Here is a 16,707-nt window from a genome sequence, read left to right as displayed (position 1 = left end):
TTTAAAAAAAGCAATCCCGTCCTCCCGGGGAGCTCAACGCCGGAGCCGGCCAACACCACGTCGGCCAGCTCGTCAGGGCCGTCCAGCTCTGGCCGTGGCCGGTGGGCAGCAGCAGCCGCGGTGGGCTGGAACCGCCCAAGCTCCCTGGCTGCTCCCCGCCCGTGCTTGAGCTCGTGGCCAGCAGCGGGGCAGACCTAAGAAGGCGGAGACACGTCCATGGCGCGGTGGTGGTCCGCCCTGGTGGCAGAGGCCGTGGCTGCGCCGGCCGTGGTGGTGGCCGGCCCGGAGGCGCTCCCCATGGCATGGTGGTGGTCGGCCCTGGCGGCGGCGGCCGTGGCTGCGCCGGGCGTGGTGGTGGCCGGCCCGGAGGCGCTCCCCATGCCATGGTGGTGGCCGGACCGGGCGGTGGCGACGGCCGTGGCTTTGCCGGCCGTGGCGCTCGGGATTTTGAGAGATAAGGGAGAGAGAGAGAGCACTTACATGTGGGACCCAGCTGTAAGTTAACGGTCAAACAAACAGTCAACAAACGGTATGTTTAATAGCGGGCCCGAAACTAATTCTAAGTCAAATGGTCATTTGGGGTTTTTGGAACATCAGAACAATTTTGTGGTAGCTTTTTGAAAAGATTAAAAAAGCGATATTTTTTGGAACGATGGCCCGTAATGTGGTAGTTTTTTGCTATTCACTCTGAATGAGCACATGTCTAGTCATCAAAATTTTGTTCTATGCTCAAATAGAGCGCATGCCTAGTCATAAAAATTCTTATCATGACTATACGATTAGCTCATGCATTTCATACCTCCCCCACAGCTTCAATCCCAAAAATTCTGAAAGTAATTCTGTTATCTTAAATCAAGTGTGTTTCTTTAAATTTGAGAAAATGACAAAACTATGATATATGTGTTTGGTGATGATTCAACTACTGGAATTTCATGAATATTTATATATGACAGTTACATGTTATCTACAAACTCCAGTAAAAATTTCATGCATTTCAGAATTTATCACTTACCTACAGTTCAACCCAAAGTTGGAGCAGATTTTATTTCGAATTTGAATAGTAGCATCTTTGAAATTTTCCAAGATTTTTTTATAAAATTCTGAGCACGAAAACATTTAGATCATGCTAATCTTGAGAAGCTTATGAAGGAATAGAGGAGGAAGAGATGTTTTAGTAAATCTCATTTGCGTTTATTTTCATTCAGCCCCTGCCTTTGACACTGGCCAGTGGGTGAGTCCAGCAGCGCCATCTAGCAAGGACAACGGACACGCGGCCGCAAACCAGCTGCCCCTTCCCTCCTCACTTCATATCCTCTTCTCTTGGATCCCCTCTCTCGTCTAGCTCGCCGGGGGCACCGCCGCTCGTCGTTGCAACGCCGGTCACAGGAACCGGCGGGATTCGGCAGCCCTCAGTCTGGATCGACGTCCATGCCTCCAGCTTCGACATGCACGCCAGCTGGACGGCGCCGTGAATCGCCTCGTTTTCTAGTGCGTTCTTGCTCCCAGGTAGTTCCCCACTTCCCCTTGCTCCATTTTTGTTCCTCCTGTCCCTTTAATGGTCATTCCGTGCCCCAGCGTGCAGGAACCTCTTGGACCGAGGCCGCCTTCCTCGGTTCCGTCAGCCGCCGCGGTCGTCATCCTCACCGAACAGCTATAGGGACTTTGAGGGGCTCTGCTTTGTCCACATCTGCTCTGGACCACAGATTTGAAGCCGCGGATCCCTCCTACTTCTTCCTGACGCTGACCGCCATTACCACTGCCCATAGCTCGTTGCTCTGCTCTGTCCGACCTCGCCACTAACAGCAGGGTGAGAAATCGCCGCCGCTGTTGGTGTTGTTTGCTACTTGCCGTTGTCGCTTCATGCTGCTGGTCACTTGTTGCTTGCCGTTGATGCTCAATGATGTTAGCCGTGACCTGCCTGTAGATGAGAGAAAGAGAGATTGATTTGCTAGTGCAAGTATCTAATGAGCCAGATGCCAGCTGTTTTGATCTTTTCAGCAAACGCTATTGGGAAGGTAAAACGTTCTCTGAATATTTTTTCTATACCCTATCAAGCCAATGACGTGGTACAAAGGAATTAGTGAGAAAGTTTTGTGTGTTACCTTATCATATAGATGCAAGTAGTTTGGGAAAAGCAACTTCCGCCTATCATCTATGACAAATAAAATGCATAGGAATAATAAAAAGAATTACTATGGCTTTTATGCTATCGCATTTGCTTGATCGAAACTATCATCTTGGGGTTAGCCTAGAACTCCTCGCAAACTGCTGCTACCAAGCCATGTTCTTTACAGTCCGCAATGCTACGACTAATAATTTACTCAGGCTACATAACTCGGGTTGCAATTTCTAAGTATTCTTTTCATACTCATTTGTGTCTATGTCATAATTGATGATTATGATGAAATTTCTTCTACATGTGTTCTGATATGTTTCTCATATACTGCAGTTGTGAGTGTGGGAGCGACACTGTTTTTATTTCAGTAACTTGCTGGCATAAATGTTGCCGTGTACTACTCTACGTCCATGTTCCACAGTACAGGTCTTGCATCTAATGTTGCAGCGAGTGCTCTTGTTCGGTGATGCCAATGTTTTTGGTTAGTAAAGTGTTTGAAAAGCGTATTTTGGCAGTAATTTCCAATGCCTTTTCTGAGATGTATATATACTTCTCATAGGCACCATGATTGCATCTCCACTGATGGTCAAGCAAGGAAGGAAGAGCCTTCTCATAACAAGATTATCTGGAATGGTACTGCCTTTTTTACAGTAAACTGTGTGCTTGTGTTTCTTGATGTGGCATGACTTAGGAATTAATGTTTTTTTTTCTGTTTTGAAGGCTTGTCGATGTTACTCTTGTCATTGTCCTTCACTTGGAAGGCTTTAGCACCTTATTATGGCACTCTTGCTGTTGTTGGCACTGTCCTGTAAGTGGTTTACATTCACCTAATATGGTGTTCTCCTGGTTTTTCATTATCACTAATTTTAGCTCATAACTAACTCCAAATCTTGATAGTAATTTTATGAGTGCGGTGTGAGCACACAACACCCACAAACCAATTTCAGTAATCTCCGTAAGCCACTTAAGTGCGGTGTGAGCACCCCACTTTAATATTTGACCCGCCTAACATATATAACCAATGTTTACTCCATCACACAATCCTTGTGCTCCAGCTTCTAATCTTCAAATCATACATCAGATGTAGCATCATCTACGACATGGGTGTTCCTTTAGTAGTTGTAAACATCTAGATGCCAATACCTACAGGAAGTTAAGCTAGGGATTAGAAATCTAAGTTCAATCGCAGCCCACAGGGCCTGGGGGACGGGGAAAGTTTTTGACTGTACCTGATGTGTTGGCGATATTTAAAGGCTAACACAATCATCATTCTGTTTAAATGGTTTCCCTGGTTCTTATCAAGGGCAGGTCTAGCGCGGTAATCACCTGTGGCATGGTCATTCCTCCAGAAACAATTATTTCTGTAGAGAGATAATAGTAGAAACTTAAGATTAGAAATTCAGGTGATATAGTAAAAGTGCTATTAAAAAGACCATCAAACTTAGCAACCGCAAAAAGGAGGCACTACCAAAATAAGCTTATGCTAGATTGAGATGTTACAAAAAAACAACGAACAAGAGGATACGATGATATCTGAGTGATTTCTGGTAGAGAACCTAACAACAACAACATATAGTATTCGCAAGTGTTCATAGGATTTAGCAGTTAAAGGAACCGCTCTAAAAGACATCACATTACCAGATAAATGTGTAAAGGCCCCATAACCTTGAAGTATCTCTAGCTGGCCTTTTCAGGGCTTGCACAACAAATTTATGTACGAGAGACTGATTTAAACCACCTTATATATAGACTATAGGTTAATCCTGATAAGCTAACTATTAAGATAAGCCTAGCCAGGCTACATTAGACTTGATTGTTTGGGTGAACCTTTACACTCTTGATATTTAAGTGTTTAGTTGTCACAAATTACAACTAAAGGATAACACTTTCTTGAAAGTGAACTATTTCAAGAATGAGGTAACACAGAAAAAGAGCACACACAAGTATGGTATGAATCTTTATGTAGCTAATAATGAAAATTATAAATCAAAATTCTTGAAAGCATATAAATGAGTAAATTATCCAGAATGAAGCATTCAAATATTGTTGATGCCATGAATCCATCTGTAGAAAGCGTTGTGCATAAACAAGTACCTGAAGAATCATGCTCGATGTTATAAACCCAAATGCGTATTCACCAGCACGAGGATGGCTAATTATTGCCACTTCTTTAAATGCTGATGTATTTTGATATGTCAAATGAATAAAACACATTTTAAGAATTTTTTTCTGGTTGGACAGAAGAATATTCCATCATTTTATTCTCTCTAGTTAAGCAGTCGTGCATGATACATTATGTGTCATAATGAATCGGTCCCGATTGTAAATTATTCTCTTATGAGCAGAATATGGCTTAAAGAATTAGACAAGTGCAAAAAGCTACAAACAGCAGTACGTCACACATGCAACCTTTTTATGTATAAGCAACAAAAATTGTTATATCATATATCTCCAGTGGCGAAATATTACGCAAGGGTTAACACAAAATTAGCATGGTAAAGTATATACATTTACGGAGAAGAGACCAATACCTGAGATGCATTAGGAATCATCAATCAAGCTGTTGGCATGGAAAATAAAACCATAGATGTATTAATCTTCTGACTGAAGGTGGAATCAGCCAAGCTTCCCACCTTGACATAAGAGGTGAGTTTCACTATCAAAATATATCAATGCACAACCATAAATCAATGCACTAAAAGCTCATAACATCAGATTTTTGTTCAAGCAATCACAACTTGATCATATGAACCATGCACTTGTAATCATCATTCAGGAGGTAGAATATCAAATCGAAAGAAAAACGGAAGAAGGATTCTAGGAATCGTGATGCCTCAAAAGGAAGGCAGTAGTATGAGGAAGAGGACCTCACCTTAATGTCGAAGGCAGCAAGGCATCAAAACCAGAATGTAGAACAGAGGATTGAAGAAAACTTGGTTAGACCATTTGACTGCGTCCCTCTCAGATCTGAGTCCTGTAAACCATCTCGCTATCCGCACCCACTGCGTCCCTCTTAGATCCGACTCCTGTAAAAACACTAAACTCCAACTAAGAGGGAGAACATGAGCTAAGCGCAAACACGACAAAAAACAGAAGAAAATAATGTTTGAGAAGAATGGAAAAGATAGATAATGTTTTATCTCAGATGTCAACCACAAGGGTAAGCCTGTATTATGTAGACATATCAACATGGCATCAGTTCAGATCACCCATCTGCTTGTATGATTTTCATGGAGAAAGATTTTAAACCAAAAATCATCAACAAAGAACAAATCAAGTCAAAACATTATCAACTCATCAAGAGGCCAAAATAGAGACCAGATAGCAAAAAAAAAGATAGCTGAAAAAACAAAAATGAATAGCCAAATCATAAGTTGTTGCGACAGATCCCTCAGAGTGATAACATAGATCTCATCAATGTATGAATCAGGCCATTGCTTTTTAACATCACAAATATTCAGCGGGATCCACGAACGACAATCTCCAATCCATAGAAAGAAAAATCAAACAGAAACCATATGCAGCATCCTCAGCTCAAGTCCGCAGTTATTTGACATTGAGAATTTCACAAAAAATGGACAAGCTGTCAGACAATGGTTTTTAGGCAAATGCATCTCCATCAGACCACAACGATGTTTGCTGCTCATATTTTCATCCAGGACACCAGAAGAGACACACAACCAAATAATAGTAGAACAAAAGTGAAGGAAGAGGATCAAGGAACAAATAGAATACCAAATCGGTACACCAGGAACAACAAAAGATCAAATCGGTAGCCCTCGGGGATTATGAGAAAAAATGGCATGGAGAACACCAAAACCTACAATCTGGAGTTCTAGACATGAGGATACATGCAAATTCGCATTAGGCGCATGTTACACGGTCGACTCGATTACTTGTTGAGTCAAATCTTAGCGTTTAGCATCGTTTTGCAAATTAGCATTGTCATACTGACTTTCATAGCCCGCCTTCAAATTCTTACTAATATAGCCACTTTAAAATTCTTCAAAACAATTATTTTCTCACTTTGGTTATAAAGCCTGATATTAACCTTGTCAACACTGTGGCAGCCCTCGTCGCTTCCATAGCATGAGCACTTAGCCTGAAGAAAACATCAAGAATCAAAGTACAGTGAGTGAAAAAACAAAGCACAACGACAACACTAATAATTTTAGCATGAAAAGAAGCATCAACCAGATGAACTGCAGCTCCCATGCAAAGCAAGGCTTCTTTAGGATTTTCCCTGAGAGCATAAGAGGTTGACACCACCGCATAAGTTCTTAAGCTGCTGGAAATCAATCAGAAGGAAGAAGACAACACCATCATCTTCAACCTGTGAATGTGTCATAAGTGAATTTCCTAGAACAGAATATCCCTCCATGTCTAATGACAAAAGCACACTATGAAGTGATGTGTTTAAATCATTTCTATATTATTAGAAATCTATTTTGCAACTATATGATGCTATGATTTCATTTTTCAATTGGAACATTGCATCGTCCTTTGGGTAGCTACAGCAGCAGCATATTGGAGTATAACTGTATAACTAATCTTATGATACTAACAAAGCGGACTGCAAAAGTATCAGACTTATTCACAAAACTACAAGCTCCTTTTCATTCATTTTCAGCTAACAAATCATCAATACGGTAGATGGCTTTAATTATTCAGGCAAAAATGCTATAGATATCTTAAGAACAAATAATAATAATTTCCAAAAATGCATATTTTGAGCATAACGATTATGTGTTACTTATTCACCTTGGCCGCCATGGCTTCCTGCTCCAAGCCCGTGCAGACCCATATCCTCCATGGTTTGTTGTTCCAAAACTGAGCAGCCCCATCTTCATGTGAGAAGAAAGGAGAAACGACGAACACACACACATTTGTTGTTTCAAAACTGAGCAGCCCCTTCTTCATGAGAGAAGAAAGGAGAAACGACGAACACACACACATACACAGAGACGGGAGAAGAGAAAGGACAGAGACGTGCTACCCTAACAAAGTTGGAGGAGGCGAGGATCATACTACACACCGGTTGCCTTCCCAGTTCGTGCCAATCTTGCTAAGGGGCACCGGCCTACTGCAGGGGCCTCCGGCCACCAGCCAACACCCATGATCGGCCACCACGGACGACGCGCACCTGAAGACGACCAAGGGTCGTCGCTCACGGCGCCTCTCCTGTCTTGACGGCCGTTGCCACCTGTCTAGGGCACCGCACTGCACGCCGCGCTCGCCTGCACTGGCCGTCAACCCGCATCGCTGGAGCCGATGCCGGCACTGGGTCTCCTCTTCTTCCAGACCCCGGCCAGCAACTGAGACGGGTAGAGCTCCTCCCCACGTCTTCCTCACGGGATGGGCTCTCCTCCTCCCGCAGCTTCCTCTCTCGCTGGCATAGTGGGCTGGAGTATATGAGGATGCGATGGTGGTGCAGCTAGCCGGTGGCGCGCGGTGCGGGATGCCGTGGGAAGGAGGGAGGAGGCGCCGCCAGATGGAGAGGAAGGCAGGTGGGGAGAAAGGAGGGGGCGCCGCCGGGTGGAGGGGAGGTGGTGTCGAGGGAGTGGAAAGAATCGATGAGGGCGTGATCTGTTTTGACCGCTCGATCTAGGGCTTTTTCACCGGGAGCGTCATTGGTCACGAACCCAGTCGATGAGCCCTTCGCTGTAGTGTGGACAAATGATTATATGGGTCCACTGGCAGCCACCCAGCGAAGCAGCGTGAGGTGTAACAAAATCTAGCAGTGAATAGTAAAAATCAATGGTGAAAAATGAGCTAGCGAGCTGATCGAGTGGCCAGCAATCACTCGCGTGCGAAGGCCTCCAGAACGGCGGGTACTCTAGGAGGCTTTATATGTTAGATAGATAGCGCAGATGAAGCTGAGCAGCTGTTGGTGGAGAAGCTGCTAGAGCCATGGGAATTGTGTTGGGTCTGTACATGTGCATCACCCCATACGTACGCAGAATGCTTGCACGTAGGCGAGCATCTCAGGATTTAATTTCTTAGTCACCACAAAGTATGGTTGACTAGCTTGGCGTCACACGTGACGCTTTAGTGTTTTTTTTCGAGAGTACGCCTAGGCGTATCATATTTTTATAGAAGGCAGAAATCAAGTACAAAAAACTACATCTTACTGCAAACAACAAGTGTAGCACAACTCCAAACCGAAGCTAATCAACAGATTAGCCACCACGACAGTTACAAACACAAGCAAAAGGGCCTGCCCTAAACCAATCATCTAGCCGCGTCACCACAAACACCGGTCACCTCGAAAAGCAACAACTCCAACCGGATCTTCCTTGCCAACGCACTACCACCTTTGAATGCCTAAGAGGACACGGCGGGTGGGTAGCGGGACTCGGTTGGTCCCGAGAAAGCCATCGTCTTCAATTCACCGGCGGCTGCGTACATAGCGCCCACAAAGATCGACTCGAACCAGCGGCAAGCACCGGAGAACCACCAGACCGAATCAGCAAGCCAAGTCTCCGCCTACGATGCTCTCAACAGAGTAACGACGTTACACCGTCGCCATCGCCAGTCCTACAATAGACCAAGGCTTTCGCCCGGAGACCACATCCTGATCAAGAAGGGGAGATGCCGACACACCTCAGCGACGCCTCCAAGGAGGGAAACGACACCCTCAGGCGCCGTCGCCGCCAGCTCGGGCCGAAAACACGAGCAGGATTTTCATCCAACAGTCGCACACCTCCCACCCCTATCCAAGGATTGGGCTAATCTGTCAGGGTTACACCGCCGTTGCAGCAGCGCCTTGCCATCATGGCCAAAACCGTCGCGGAACACCGACCCATCACACAGCCGAGAGCACGCCGGCCAACCTCCAGCTCCTGCACGGTCGAAAGACAAACGTCACCAGCTCCAAGCCACCCTCCCTGGCGCTGCCAAGACCCGCCGGCACCATAGGCGTGGGCTGGCCAAACCACTCCGGCAGTCAGCCAAGCCGCTGCGACCAGGGGCACGCACGGCAGGAGCCAGCGCGCTGCGCCTCCAGCGAATGCACACACCACCAAGGCGCTCCCTTTGCGATTTCCTGAGCCGAGCTCTGGCCAGATCCTGACCGCGCCACCACCAGCAATCCAAGGCGCTGCCTTCCCCGAGCCACTCCAGCGCCGGCAGGAAGCACACCGCACGCCTTGGACACCACCGCGACTCCCGACCGCCGCGCCCGGTCACCACTCCATTCCGAGATCTGCAACCGCCAGGGACCCCGCGCCGCGGCCTCCGACACACACGCCGGCGCCCGAGGAAGACCGCCGCCCCTCTCCACCTCGAGACCGTGCTCCTCCTCCTCCAGTGCTCTCTGCCGCGCGCCACCGCACCAGAACCGCCAGCCGTCACGACGCCCACAAGACGGTGCTCCCCCGCGCGAAGGAGCCATGTCAGGGCGTGCAGATCTTGCCCGCCGCCTTTGGCGGCCGGGCGCCGCCACCACCGCCGCTGCCGGCGGCGGCGGCGGCCAGGATGTCTCCGGGACACGTGACGCTTCAGTGTTATAGATGATCTTTCCGCGCGCGGCATGCCCTGCGAATGGTTCTTCCCTTGAAGTGTCGGTTTTTTTGTAGCGATGAGAGTCGGTCCACTCATCCGGGGACGAGGAGCAAACGCAGCATTGCTGCTGCCTGCTGCTACCACTACTTCTTGGTACTACTCCCTCCGTTCCTAAATATTTGTCTTTCTAGAGACTTCAAATAGACTACCACGTACGGATGTATATAGACATATTTTAGAGTGTGGATTCACTCATTTTGCTCCATATGTAGTCACTTATTGAAATCTCTAAAAAGACAAATATTTAGAAACGGAAGGAGTACATTCAAAAGGCTGATAATTTTACGGTTTTGCTAAATCTCAGGTGTCTGATTTTTTGTTTTTGCGCCAGTCGATTTCTGCACTGCACGAGTCTGACATGACGAGTGTTAGGCGTAGACCTCGCCCGAGCCGGGGATGGCCCTGTAAGAGCATCTCCAGTGCTGGAGGCAACCTTGCCTCTAAACTGGGACCCATGGGTCTGCCTCTAACCATAGATGAGAACTCCGCAGTGTGCAGCCTCTAGCGTTAGATACAAAGCCGGGCCTAAAATTAAATAAAATATGATGCATTTATCAACCAACTCATCGGTCCCTCCAGCACCAACTGGCTGACAGTGGGGACATCAGAATATTTTATCCAGCACAAAGCATTGGAGGCCGGCGCTTAGCATAGAGGGGTCTCCAAGAATTTTTAGCCTAGAGGCGGGCGATGCAGTGTATAGAGGTAGTGTTCATGGGCCTAGAGGCAGCCTTAGAGGCGCCAAATACTCACGTTGTGGATGCCCTAATGGCTGCGAGCTGCACCGTCCCTTGCGAAGGCAAGGAAAAAAATTTCACGCGCTCGCGGTGTGTTTTGGGGGGCGTTAGAGCATCTACATCCGGATATGTTAAATATGACCCCCCTTAAACGCCCATGAACACGCGCGGACACGTCTATAGATAGTGACCGGATACGCCTCAAATTTCATGAGTTGCATCCACACATTTCATAATAGACTCTTAAATCCATGCAAACTAAATAAACATACGTACTACGTTGATCACCTAGCTACTCGTTGTCGGAGATGTCGACGATCTCCGTGCCCAGCTCTGGCAGTATGGGCGGCGGCTGTAGCTCCGGCTCCTCCGGCTGCTCCGGTCCGGCTCCTCCTCCTCTACCTCGGCGTCGAGTTCCGTGAAGAGCGCGTCGGACGTCGTCTGCTCCTACTGGAGGAGTGCCCGGTTGGCCTTCACATAGGCCTTCTCCTGTATGGACTCCGGGATGGCCTGCTACTCCGGCATCTCCTCCGATTGGGCGACTATGAACTCCGTGTCCGCCTGCTCCATGTTGAAGTCCAGTAGCTCCGGCTCTAGCTGCTCCATCTCCTCCACCTCCATCGCAGCCAACTCCTCTCCCTCCTCTTCCCCCGGCTGCTCCTCCTCCTCCTTTGGCTCCAAGGAGTCTGGAGGCAGCCTGGTAGCAATGCGGGCGGCGCACGCGGCTTGTCTCGCCCGGATCTCCTACTGGATCTCGTGTCGGTGCTTCGGCGTGAGCATTGCGTACTACGTGATCTTCCTTCGAACCATGCAGAGCGCCGGAGCGGGAGAGGGTGGAGGTGGATGGGATCGGACTGACGGCGCGAAGAGGGAGAAGGTGGATGGGCTAGGGTTGCGAGACGCCGGCCGGTTTAAATAGGCGGATTTGGTCTCGGGCGGCGAGCCGGAGCGGCGCCCCGCGGCGCTCGCATCGTGGTGAAGGATGCGGCGTCCTTCGGACCGTGGGGTTTCCGGGCGTTTTCGCGTGGGATCTCGTTGTCAGACCGACGTGGCGGGCGGGCCTAGGCTCACTCGGGCGCCCTCATATCCGCCCCATATTTGGGCTGGAGACTAGGGTGTCGTCAACCCAGGCGTTTGAGGCACGTTTAAGGGGCCCGTCTAGGTCGGAAAATCGTGACCGGTCAGTGATAGGGCGGACCGCCCGGACGTTTGACGCTGGTTTTGGGCGCCGGGTTGTAGATGCTATTAGAAAGCTCTTTTTCGCAGAAGATTGAGTTTTTTTGTTGGGATCTACGGTAGGGTGTGTCGACTGCAAATTAAAATTTCCTACGCATAGAAGAACCAAGAACATGCTACGGGAGATGGATCACAGTTCGTTACCACTAGATGCGCAGTGCCGTGCAGCGGAAGAAGAGTTGGGGCAGCGCGTCTGCGTGGATCGTCTCCTCCTCGTCCGATCTCCCTCGAACAGTCGGTCGTCCGATCCCACGTACAAGTTCGCCGGAGCGGCTCAAGTGCACCGCCTCTAACGGTATCCGCGCGTGCAGGAGGAACACCGTGCGGCGGACTGCTAGGTCGGATCACACAGTCGGCGGCGAGTGGAGGTGGCTATTCGCAACACATGCAAACCCTAGTCGCAGCGCCGAAGCGATCAACCACATAAGTGCGCCGCACCTCCACCTTATATAGGCGTCCGTCGCGGGCTCAACACTTGGGCCTCACACGGACCCTAAAGCCCACAAGTCTACTCGGCCACAATCCGAATACAGCTCGGATCACACCCGACCAGTGTCTTCGGATCCGACCTCGTAGGTTCCTTCCCTTAAGCGCGCGACCCCTTAGGTTCAAGTCAGCTTGGTCGCAGTTCGGATCACCTCCGACCTGCACGGTTGGTAGCGGCCTCTAGCAAGGCGTGCCGACCACTAAGCAGACTATGAAGCTGGTTAGGCGAACTTGTACAACGTGTCACACTTCTGTTCCCTTTGCCTCACGATATATGTTGTCGGGCTCAAGGCGAGACTGTCATCCTTGTGCTAGCCCGACCTCTTTCTCGTTCCAGTGATCCCGACCACTACCCGGATTATCTCATAATCCTTGTTGCATGGCCATGCTTATCCTGGTCGGATCACACGAGGGGCCCAGAGTATATCTCTCTTGATCAGAGGGGCAAATCCCATCTTGCTCGATCATGTCTCGCGGCATGGGACTGGACATACCCGGAACCTACCTTTGTAACTACCCATTCACGGAGTAGCGTTTGGTCGGTCCAAAGCAGGTCTGTCACCATCCCGAGTACATGCGCCAGCTCAGGTCTTAGGACATAGAACGTATGTTGTACTAGAGACTCACAAATGACATGTCGCTGCATCTCATAGTTGGGTTTGTCCGACTCGGACCTTATCTCGACTCGGATCCGACTATGTCGAATCCGACCAGACCTTTCCAAGTCCATATTATCCGGTCAGCATCCAATGCTCCATGGCTAGTGAGACCAAGCCATCGACCGTGTAATATGCTAGTCTAATCGTCTGCGCGTCCACACAGCCCTTTCGACTAGGGACCTTTTAGGACAGTCATCATACAATGCATAGTCCCACAAACAAGTCACGTACTTGCTGATACACATCATTGATAATGTCCAAGAACTATCTTTATTCATAAACACATAGGAAATATCATCATACATGATTGCCTCTAGGGCATATCTCCAACATTTTTTTGCATGATAACACGTGTCTCATTCATATCATAAAGATCAAAGTACAATGCACGTAATGACCGACATGACAAAACTGAAAAGATAGCAGAACATCTATGAGCTTGACACCAACGCCCGTCACCTGCCTCTGGCACCACCACAACAGCCACCGAAGAAAAGAATGACAAATCACCCCCCCCACCCGAGCTCGACGCGGCTCCATCGCTGATATGCAGCTTTGCGGACCTCCAAGGTGGCTCACCAAAAGTGAAGCCATTGACGTTGAACGAATCAGACCAGGGCAACACCCCGGACACACCATCGAACTCCAAATGTAGCACCTCACCACGACTAAGACACCGAAGGAGGAAACCATATCTGCCATCCACGAACCATGAACTCATCACACGTTCCGTCTTCCAGATGTCGTCGATGCAGTCCACAATCTGCATCCGCTCCTGGACTACCTCCCAAGCTCCGCGTCGACGCTGGAGCAAACATCGTCGCAACGACGGAGCTTGAGGACACAGGTCCACCACGAGGATGCCGTCGCCGCCACGCCATCCTTGTTTGAACAGACTGGTTTCTAAATCCATCTCCAACCATAGGGCCAATGGCCTCGTCAGGGAAGGATCTAAAGAGTATTATTTAACATTGTCATCGTCGCCGCCGAAGCCAAGACGATGAACAGTCTAAAAACCTAGACTACGAGGGAGTAAAAACAATCCAGATGCGTGGACCCGGGTGGCGCCCAAACCCTAGCCGCTGAGGGCACAAGCTCCCTCCCCCCTCCCTCTACCGTCGCCGGGGGACGTCGCTAGGCTAAGCCCGTGGGCCGACGGTGGTGGTGGAGGACTCCCTCTCTCCTGCGTCACAGGGGTGATGCGGGGACCGAAAACGTATGTAGACGCGGCCGATCCATTCTAGGCGGTGCGGCGGTGATGGCTGCAGCAGGCAGCGGCGCGGCGGGCGGCTGCAGGCAGTGGCTCTCTTGTGTTGGTCGTCATTCTTGGAGGTGTGCATTGGCTCGAGGGATCAGTGGACGGTTTCTGCGATGGAGCGGTGTTTCAGGTGACCACATCGACGATGTGGAGTCTCGGCGGCGTGACGTAGCAGGGTCTCGACGAGGGATGTGTGATGATGGACACGCCTAGGAAGGTGGCGTCGTCTGATGGCGTGTGACGTCGATGATAGGCCTGACAAGGTGGATGCGTCAGTACCTACTCTTAATATGGATCGGTGGAAAGCGGCGGAGACGGCCTCTGTGCCACAGACCCGGCAATGGGGACTCCTGCTTTAGATGTTAGGCTTTGGTGCGAAATCTGTTTGGTATTCGTGTCGCACAATCAGCGCCCATTCATCAATTGGATAGGAGTAGCGAGAGATATTGAATAGATCGTGGCTTCAGGCTTACTGATGTATTACTTTGTAAGGTCTTTGTCTAGATGCAGAGGCCGGAGGTCATCCTTCTTTTCACTAAAAAATAAAAAAGTTCTCATTTATTGATCCCAATATCCATTTTTTTGGAGTATAATTTAAGTTTTTCAAATGTTCACTCCGGGAGAGGTTCCTCACCTGGCATGATCAAATCTCGTTCAAATATACTATAATCAATTCAATTTACTACAGTACTATCCCGTAATACATAAGCCTCCTGTCGGCGGCCCTATATTCGCGTATGTTTTCGCTGCAGCGGTATTGTGTTCGCTGCAGAGTGAACCGAGTCTCGTCGGCATGGGTGTATGTAATCCAGCACTGAAGCGTCACATGTGACGCCAAGCTAGTCACTCTTACTTTAGGGGTAGCTGAGAAATCCTAGATACTCGGAATTGACTCTTCAGTGCATGCTGCTGCGTACGTCAAGGGTGATGCGCATAGCCGTGGACCCACCCAACACAATTCCCATGGCTCTAGTAGCTTCTCTTCCAACAACTGCTCAGCTTGATTTGCAATATATAAACAACGAGAACGAAGCTATGTACGCACACTTGCAAATTGAGTATCAAGAGCTTGAAGCTTAAGAGAACACACACGACACAGCAGAGCAAACAGGAGTAGTTTACAAGCGGCAAATAGGAAGAGATCGATCCAAGACGATGGCCGGCGAAGGAGACGACGTCAAGCTGCTGGGCTCGGTGGTGAGCCCGTTCGCGGTCCGCGTGCGAATGGCGCTGCACCTCAAGGGCGTGAGCTACGAGTACCTGGAGCAGGACCTGTTCCACAAGGGTGAGCTCCTCCTCGCCGCCAACCCGGTGCTCAAGAAGGTTCCCGTGCTCATCCACGCCGGCAGGCCCGTCTGCGAGTCGCTCGCCATCGTGGAGTACGTCGACGATGTCTGGGCCGACGGCGCCTCGCTCCTCCCTGCCGACTCTTACGGCCGCGCCGTCGCCCGCTTCTGGGCCGCCTACGTCGACGACAAGTTGTTCCCCGCGTGGATAGGCATCCTGCGCGCGTCCACGGAGGAGGACAGAGCCGAGAGGCTCGACGCCACTCTCGCGGTGGTCGGGCTCATGGAGGACGCCCTCGCCCAGTGCTCCGGTGGGAAGGACTTCTTCGCCGGCGACTCCGTCGGGTACCTCGACCTTGCGCTCGGGTGCAACCTGTCCTGGTTCAAGGCGCTGCGCGAGATGTTCGGCGTGACGGTCATCGACGCCAGCAGGACTCCGCGCATGGCCGCCTGGGCTGAGAAGTTCGAGCAGACGGAGGCGGCGAAGGAGGCGGCCCCGCCCATGAAGAGTATGGTGGAGCACGCCGGGAAGCTGCGGGCTATGTGGGCTGCTGCTGCCGCGGCTGCCAAGTAATAATTAAGTGGCAAGCTCGCAGGAGTTTCTTGATTCGGTTGGCCTCGAGTTGTGTTTTGTTTGTTCATTATAAAGGTGGTCATCGTCGGTCGTCTCTTTTAATTAGTTTACTTATTATTAAAGATTTGTAAATTTCACTTTTCTACATTGTGATCTGTCCAGTATGCAATAAAATGACCATTTATATTTATAAAGTTGTGGCTGAGCAACCCACTAACTTGTTCAGGAGTATAGTACAGCATTATAAAATGTTACAATAGAACAATGGGAGAAAAATACATCGTGTTCATGTCTTTTGAGATTTTTTGTATGTTGTGGCCGACGGTCCTCATGTCGTCCCCTCCTCCGGTCTCCGGACTCATAAGTACTTCCTCCGTTCCGATTTACTCGTCGTGGTTTTAGTTCAAATGGTTATTTATTTTGATAAAGTTTTGGTTGAGCAACCCACTGACTTCCTAAGTGTGAGTGTGACGCAACATACCAGGGAAACCACCGTTTTCAACTCTTTTGAGATTTTTATTGGATTTCCACAAGTTTGCTCTCTGGAATGGAAGCCCCGAGGCAAAAACATGCTTTGTTCACTATGCATTGTTAATGAGTGCATGAGAAAAAAGACTTCGGTACCCTAAATATTTGGATGTAGTTTTCAATTATTGTAAAAGTGCTTTATAAGAGTTTGCACTACTTAATGTATCTCTTTTGACTTTCTCAGCAAAAGAATGTCCATGTCCAGAAAGTGCAAATTTAGTACAATAAATATCACATTTGCATTTTTATGGGGAAAATGGAACT

General features: G+C 49.1%; 1 protein-coding gene and 2 long non-coding RNA genes across 8 annotated transcripts; 2 read left to right on the top strand and 1 right to left on the bottom strand.

Annotated features, from left to right (window-relative positions):
• The first annotated feature begins 973 nt into the window (after positions 1-973).
• Positions 974-6,405, top strand: LOC123072062 (uncharacterized). Of its 3 annotated transcripts, none has more exons than XR_006434825.1 (5): positions 974-1,506; positions 1,576-2,597; positions 2,676-2,749; positions 2,837-2,924; positions 6,187-6,405. It is a non-coding gene; the product is annotated as an uncharacterized lncRNA (long non-coding RNA). The 3 variants fall into 3 exon arrangements; XR_006434824.1 differs by lacking the exon at positions 6,187-6,405 and having other exon boundaries at positions 995-1,506; positions 1,576-2,015; positions 2,450-2,597; positions 2,837-5,812; XR_006434823.1 differs by lacking the exon at positions 6,187-6,405 and having other exon boundaries at positions 976-1,506; positions 2,837-5,812.
• On the bottom strand, positions 2,860-7,134 carry LOC123072061 (uncharacterized). 4 transcript variants are annotated; one of them, XR_006434820.1, is made up of 7 exons: positions 6,878-7,134; positions 6,311-6,449; positions 6,143-6,218; positions 4,989-5,153; positions 4,648-4,749; positions 3,346-3,477; positions 2,860-3,259 (listed from the first exon to the last, which is right to left on the bottom strand). It is a non-coding gene; the product is annotated as an uncharacterized lncRNA (long non-coding RNA). The 4 variants fall into 4 exon arrangements; XR_006434819.1 differs by having other exon boundaries at positions 4,989-5,142; XR_006434822.1 differs by having other exon boundaries at positions 6,168-6,218.
• A 6,074-nt stretch (positions 7,135-13,208) lies between these two features.
• LOC123072060 (probable glutathione S-transferase GSTU6) lies at positions 13,209-16,124 on the top strand. The gene has a single exon (XM_044495620.1). It carries the CDS (start codon positions 15,211-15,213, stop codon positions 15,913-15,915), a length of 705 nt encoding a protein of 234 aa, XP_044351555.1. The 5' UTR covers positions 13,209-15,210; the 3' UTR covers positions 15,916-16,124.
• Positions 16,125-16,707: the final 583 nt, after the last annotated feature.

Source organism: Triticum aestivum, chromosome 3B (genome assembly GCF_018294505.1).
Source record: "Triticum aestivum cultivar Chinese Spring chromosome 3B, IWGSC CS RefSeq v2.1, whole genome shotgun sequence".
Taxonomy (NCBI): domain Eukaryota; kingdom Viridiplantae; phylum Streptophyta; class Magnoliopsida; order Poales; family Poaceae; genus Triticum; species Triticum aestivum.
Note: the sequence above shows the minus strand (reverse complement) of the source record. Positions and strands in the feature narration are given on the sequence as shown.

Bases quoted from the DNA above. Each gene is read 5' to 3' on its own strand.
- LOC123072060 (XM_044495620.1), top strand. From the start codon at position 15,211: ATGGCCGGCGAAGGAGACGACGTCAAGCTGCTGGGCTCGGTGGTGAGC.